Consider the following 7,629-nt stretch of genomic DNA (forward strand, 5'->3'; position numbering starts at 1 on the left):
TATTGTTAAAGTTAGGCAAGTCACAAGGACAAATCTAGAAGAAGCGCCGATGATGACCTCTTAGTTTCTGGTACGCCTATGTACGGTTACCATTAACTTTAGTATTTAAGATTTTGCAAGAAGAAAAATCTCTCTCTTCTTGTGCGTCTCCGTCGACCCTTAACTCCGTACTTTGCACGTTACTCGTACGCGATTACTTTACACACGGTTCCTATACACGGTTAATTACTACACTAATTAACTTGTCACGAAAAGTTGTTATTTCTTTGCTACATTACTCGAAGTTGTTAGTGAATAATAAACCTTTGTTACCGTTAGAAAAGGGTTTTGTTTTCATTTGCACGAACACGGTGTCTCTGAGACCGCGAACTCAGGGTGGTCCTTCGCAAGCATCCAGTCCATTGCTTACTAGACGTATCAAGAATTAGGCCATGTCTAATCAACATCTTGGTACCACGATCCACGAATAAACAGTTTGGTCCTTCGAGCCGGATCAACATTTTTGGTCCTACGAGCCGGATCAACATTTTTGGTCCTTCGAGCCGGATTAAACATTTTTGGTCCTACGAGCCGGATCAACATTTTTGGTCACTTCGAACCGGATATCACGGGACTGGATCAGAACCTGTGGAACATAGGACATCGAAAGCGGAATAAGGAGTAGAACGGTGGATCCCAAGGAGAGCAAGAAACAATCCCGGTGAGTCATTTCCTTTTTATCACGATTTTTCCTCTTTGAATTTGCATAACCTCATAATCCCGATTCCCATTTGATACTTTAAATGGTCGTTAGTTGTATGAGATTGATACGACTTATTTACTTTGGTTTATGCTCGATTTATGCACATTAAAGAAGTCGAAACTAGTTAATTTCTCCAGTAGTACTTCTGTTTGAATCGCGTAAATTGATTTATTTTAACGCCACGTTATCAATAGTAGTTAAAAATGACCACTAGAGCTCAAAAAGAAAAAATTTCAAAACGATCCGAAATGGAACTAGGCTCAGCAGAGTCTCTTAGCGAGAACGATGAATTTAGAGAACTTTTGCACGCTCGCAGAATTTTAACTAAACGTTTATCCCGTTTTGAACAGTACCTTCGTGAAAACAGAGATATTCAAGAAACAGTTCAATTAGAAATCCGCCTCAAGAACGTGGAGGAGGACTATAATCAGTTCGATAAAGTACAATCTCGTCTAGAATTTTTAAGCTTAAACGAAGAAGAACAACGTATTGAGATCGAATCAGCCTACTTTAATTTAATTTCAGAATTAAAGCAGTTAATAAATTCAATTAGCAAAAATCAAAATTGTACTAATACTCATTTAGGAAAACAAAATTCACCAAGAGGTCTGGGAAAATTACCAGATTTAAGCTTACGTTCATTTTATGGCAATTATGAAACTTGGTTCAGTTTCAAAAACATATTTGATTCCTTAGTCCATAGCAGAACCGACTTGAGTGAAACAGAAAAATTGTTATATCTAAAATTATGTTGTAAAGGCGATGCGCTAAATCTCATAGACTCTCTCGACATAACTCCCGATAATTATACAATCGCTTTAAATCTGTTACAAAAAAGATACGAGAATAAAAAGGCAGTTATTAACATTCACGCTAAAGGTTTAGTTCTTAATTTACCAAACGCGAATAAAGGATCATCTGTAAATATTAGAAAATTAATAGATGCAGTTCAGCAACATAAATCATCATTAGGAAAATTAAAATTACCCGTGGATCAATGGGATGTTTTGTTGATACCGATAATATTAAACAAACTGGATGATAGTACTAATCACGAGTGGGAGCGGAAACAATGTAATACTGAATTGCCGACTGTTGATCAATTAATGGAATTTTTAACCGAAAAATGTCGTTCGTTGGAAGCGGTTCGCGGCTTCTCAACCGTACATTCAAATAAACATGATAGGGATAGAATGCAAAACAAAGGCCACGAGAAAAGAAACGAATCACATCAGTTTAAGAATTATTCGTATTCTTTGACCGAAAAAATCAATAAGTGCTACATCTGCACCGAAAACCATTTCATTCATCAATGTCCTCGTTTTATCCAATTATCAGTGTCGGACAAATATAACGAAATTCGAAGACATAAATTGTGTAGCAACTGTTTACGTCCAGGGCATCTGAAACAGGAATGTAGATCAAGAGGCTGCAAAAAATGCAACCAAAAACATAATAGCACGTTACATATAGAGAAACGTTCAGGGAGTGGACATGTTCAAAATTCTAGCAACAGCAGCACTAATGAACCTTCCTCATCATTAACTGAACATGAATCATCGATCAGTTCTCCATCTAATCCTTCGGCTCACGATGTATTGAGAAGGTATGGAGAATCCAAACAATCTACAGTTTTAACAATCGGCCAAAGTAACGCGGTCACGTACGATACGGAAAACAATCCTTTGGCATTATCATCGTTAGGTATTGATAAAAATCAAGTACTACTATCTACGGCTACCATTCTCATCTCAGACAGAAAAGGAAATTGGCATAAATGCAATGCCTTACTCGATTGCGGAAGCCAGTCAAATTTAATGACAGAAAACTTCTGCAGAAAGTTAAACTTAAGTCCCCAAACAATTGACCTTTCATTATCAGGTATCAGTCAAATTGTCACAAAGATTAATCAGCGAGTGCACACGAAAATAAAATCCAGGTTCAACCAATATGAATCTAACATAGCATTTTTGGTTTTGCCCATTCTTACCGAAAATCTACCCTCATTTAGATTTCCCAGTTCGGTACTTCAAATTCCAACAAATATCAATCTAGCTGATGAAAAATTTAATGAACCAAAACAAATTGATGTTTTATTAGGGGTAGATATATTTTATAATCTATTAGGTTCGGGTAAACTTAAATTAGGAAAGGGATTGCCAATGTTACAAGAAACCTCTTTAGGCTGGGTAATATCGGGCAATTTAATATGCAGAGAATCTCAAAGTCGGAAAGTAGTGTGCAACCTTGCGACTAGTATTTCAAATAAAACATTAAATGATTCGTTGACGAAATTCTGGCAGATTGAAGAGTTTGAAAATGTTAAATTCCTATCAAAGGAAGAAAATTATTGTGAGGAATATTTTAATCAAACTACAACCCGCGACATGGACAACAGTTTTGTCGTAAGGTATCCGTTCAATAATCAAACAGATTTTAGTCTGGGTGACTCCAAATCGAATGCCCTAAAACGGTTAAAAAATGTAGAGAAAAGGTTAGAAAAGGACAAGGACCTCAAGAAGCAGTACGTAGAATTTATGACGGAATATGAGAACTTAGGCCACATGACGCTTCAAGGACCCATTGAAAAGGACATCTCTATTCCAAACAATTCTTATTTTTTACCCCACAGTGCGGTACTAAAGAATTCTATTACCACGAAGTGTCGCGTCGTTTTTGATGCAAGCTGCAAAACAAGTTTAGGAATTTCCCTGAATGACACGCTTTTGGTAGGACCAGTAGTACAAGATGACTTGTACTCAATTTTGATACGTCTAAGACTTCGCAAAATTGTTTTGAGCGCGGACATCAAAATGATGTACCGATGTATAAAAATTCATGAGGAAGAACGTAACTTCCAAAAGATACTATGGCGAGCAAATCTTAATGATCCGATTAATGTGTATAAACTCAACACGGTAACGTATGGCACATCGAGTGCACCCTTTCAAGCCACACGTTGCTTGATAGAATTGGCCGAGCGCAACAAAGACAGGTATCCACGAACAGCAGAAATAATTAAACGTTCGTTCTACATGGATGACCTGTTGGTTAGCATTGATTCGGAAACAGATGCATTGCAAATTTATAGGGAACTAGACGATATTTTAAGTCAAGCTAATTTTAAATTGAGAAAATGGTCGTCCAACAGTAACATAGTTCTAAACAGTATCCTACAAGCAAACAGTAACGAAAATCACGACAATTTAATTCTACCTCATGAAGATAAACATCTAAAAACTCTTGGAATCAGCTGGGATCCTAAACAAGATACTCTGAAGTATTCAGTAAATATTAAATACGAGCCATCCCGTGTTACCAAAAGGACTATTCTTTCGAAAATTTCGCAGATCTTTGACCCGCTTGGGTTGATCGGTCCCGCATTAACTAGGGCCAAGTTAATCATTCAAGCTCTATGGAAATTACATATCGGTTGGGATCAAGCGGTCCCGAATGACCTAAGACAGATTTGGGAGGAATTCTCGAATGAACTGGAGTGCCTCAATGAATACAAGATCGATAGGCTTGTAATTCCAACAAAGACGGCCCATATAAGATTGTACGGATTTTCTGATAGCTCCGAAAAGGCTTACGGAGCCTGTATTTACGTGGCCTCGGAGGATGAGTCAGGTAGTCGCGAATTACGACTGTTGACAGGAAAATCAAGGGTAGCTCCAGCTAAAAAATTGACCTTGCCTCGACTTGAGCTTCTAGCGGCCCACCTTTTAGCCAAACTAATGAATACGGTAAGACAAATTTTAGACATACAAATATCAGACGTACGATACTTCACGGATTCTAGTATTGTTTTGGCATGGTTGAAAATTGATCCTGCTCACCTTAAGACCTTTGTTGCCAATCGAGTGGCAAAAATTAATGAATTGACCAAGATAACGGAGTGGGCTCACGTGCCAAGCAAGGCCAACCCTGCAGATGTAATATCGAGAGGATTGAGCCCAAGGGAATTGCTGGGATGTGATCTTTGGTTTCACGGTCCCGAATTTTTAAAGAAAAACACATCAAGGACGGAAGCGAACTTAGATAGCCATGAGGTTCCCGTCGATGTCTTGCCCGAATTAAAAAATAATCATACCACAGTATATAAAACAACGAGTGTAAATAGCAACAACTACGGACTTAACATTTTTGATAGATTTTCTACCTTCTTCAAACTGCACAGAGTAGTAGGTTACATATGCAGACTTAAAAATCGATGCCGCAAAGTGATGAATAAGTCAACAGCCTTGACAGTTGAAGAATTAAACGAGTCACTGCTTTTATTAGTAAAATTGGTTCAACGGGATAGCTTCGAAAAGGAAATTTCCGACTTATCCAAAAGTAAAAAACTCCCAAGCGAAAGTAAAATTTTGAATCTAAACCCATTTCTCGATTCAGAAGGAATACTTCGAGTCGGGGGACGTTTAATAAATTCACAATTTAATTTTGAACAACAACACCCTATTATATTACCGTATAAACATAAATTCACTGACTTGATAATACAGAATGAGCATATGAAACATCTCCACGCGGGAGTTCAAAACTTGCTTTCGATAATTCGCCTCAGATTTTGGATAATAAACGGAAAAAATGCAGTTAAACGTAACCTTAGTAGATGTATAAGATGTTTTAGAGTAAAACCGAAACCTTCGAAATTTTTAATGGGTTCCCTTCCGACCGCAAGGGTAACGCCTTCACGACCTTTTTCAAATTGCGGAATCGATTATGCAGGGCCTATACTCATAAAGGAGGGTACGCTGCGTAGAGCCAAATCCGTAAAAACTTACATATGCATTTTTGTTTGTTTTGCCACGCGTGCAGTACATATCGAACTGGTTAAAGATCTTTCGACCGATAGCTTTTTGAATGCTTTGGAAAGGTTCTGTTCCAGACGAGGAAAACCAACAAACATACATTCAGACAATGGTTCTAACTTTGTAGGGGCCAATAATTATTTTATCGAACTCTATAACTTAATAAATAATGAATCACACATTAACGCCACAACTACATTTTTAGCCAATCATTTGATAAAGTGGCATTTCATACCCGCGCGTAGTGCCCATATGGGAGGATTGTGGGAGGCGGCGGTGAAATCGACTAAGTTTCATCTTCGCCGTGTCTTAGGTGAATCATCTCTAACATACGAAGAGATGTACACCCTATTAGTAAAAATCGAAGCTTGTCTCAACTCGCGACCACTAATGCCAATCTCAAACGACATAAACGACTATGCACCCTTAACTCCCGCGCATTTCCTTATTGGTGACTCGTTGGCAAGTTTACCACAACCCGACTACCAGAACGCCGTTATCTCTCGCTTATCTCATTACGAACGACTTCAACAACTCCAGCAGCATTTTTGGAATAGTTGGTCCAGAGACTATTTGACAAATTTGCAAACTCGATGTAAATGGAAGAACACTGTAGATAAAACCATAGATATTGGAGCATTAGTTTTACTGGTGGAACACAATACTGCCCCACTGCGCTGGATTTTAGCTCGAGTTGTCGAACTCCACGAAGGAAAGGATCATGTGATACGTGTAGTGTCAGTGCGCTTACCCAGTGGAACTATATCGCGAAGATCATTGTCGAAAATATGCCCATTGCCCATGAATAACAAATAACTCTTTGTAAATAATTTAAAAGGTAACGACCTTTTAACGGGGCCGGCATGTTAGGGCTTGTGTAGGGGACAGAATTCCCGATAATTAATTTAATGTATTAGTTCGATAAGTTGTATTCTTCATAAGCCTAGTATTAAATGTGTGACTAGTATGTAAGAAATCCGTGTGCTACGCCTATGGACATTACTCGTTTCTCTTGCCACTTTGTCCGTATGACCAGATGTTGATTCGCATTTTGTTTGATCTTAGACTAACTGTGTAATAAAACTCCTCGCCGACCTTTTGTGCGTACTAGAATTTAGACACGTTCTCGATGCTGGTCATAAACGCCCTCCAATAAAACCCAATTATATTGTTAAAGTTAGGCAAGTCACAAGGACAAATCTAGAAGAAGCGCCGATGATGACCTCTTAGTTTCTGGTACGCCTATGTACGGTTACCATTAACTTTAGTATTTAAGATTTTGCAAGAAGAAAAATCTCTCTCTTCTTGTGCGTCTCCGTCGACCCTTAACTCCGTACTTTGCACGTTACTCGTACGCGATTACTTTACACACGGTTCCTATACACGGTTAATTACTACACTAATTAACTTGTCACGAAAAGTTGTTATTTCTTTGCTACATTACTCGAAGTTGTTAGTGAATAATAAACCTTTGTTACCGTTAGAAAAGGGTTTTGTTTTCATTTGCACGAACACGGTGTCTCTGAGACCGCGAACTCAGGGTGGTCCTTCGCAAGCATCCAGTCCATTGCTTACTAGACGTATCAAGAATTAGGCCATGTCTAATCAACATCTTGGTACCACGATCCACGAATAAACAGTTTGGTCCTTCGAGCCGGATCAACATTTTTGGTCCTACGAGCCGGATCAACATTTTTGGTCCTTCGAGCCGGATTAAACATTTTTGGTCCTACGAGCCGGATCAACAGAGGTATGTGGATTTTTCTCTCAGGAATTCATCAAAATAGTCCCACGACTGATCCCACCGTTGGATAGAGCTTGTCTAGAGGAACATTTTGAGTTGTCACACGGCCGAATCGGACCAGGAATTTCCGAGCGCGGAGCGTGCAAACTTTTAATAATTACCCGGTATATTTGACGTATGTGTATTTCTATCTCCGGAATTCATCAAAATAGTCCCACGACTGATCCCACCGTTGGATAGAGCTTGTCTAGAGGAACATTTTGAGTGGTCACTCGGCCGAATCGGACCAGAGATTTCCGAGCGCGGAGCGTGCAATCTTTTAATAATTA

General features: G+C 38.8%; 1 protein-coding gene across 1 annotated transcript; it reads left to right on the forward strand.

The window, feature by feature from the left end:
* Positions 1–990: 990 nt before the first annotated feature.
* Positions 991–6,372, forward strand: LOC136418870 (uncharacterized). Its single transcript, XM_066405093.1, has 4 exons — positions 991–1,228; positions 1,502–1,816; positions 2,141–5,101; positions 5,762–6,372. The coding sequence occupies exons 1-4, from the start codon at positions 991–993 to the stop codon at positions 6,370–6,372; spliced, it is 4,125 nt and encodes a 1,374-aa protein (XP_066261190.1).
* Positions 6,373–7,629: the final 1,257 nt, after the last annotated feature.

Source organism: Euwallacea similis, unplaced genomic scaffold (genome assembly GCF_039881205.1).
Source record: "Euwallacea similis isolate ESF13 unplaced genomic scaffold, ESF131.1 scaffold_40, whole genome shotgun sequence".
Lineage (NCBI taxonomy): Eukaryota > Metazoa > Arthropoda > Insecta > Coleoptera > Curculionidae > Euwallacea > Euwallacea similis.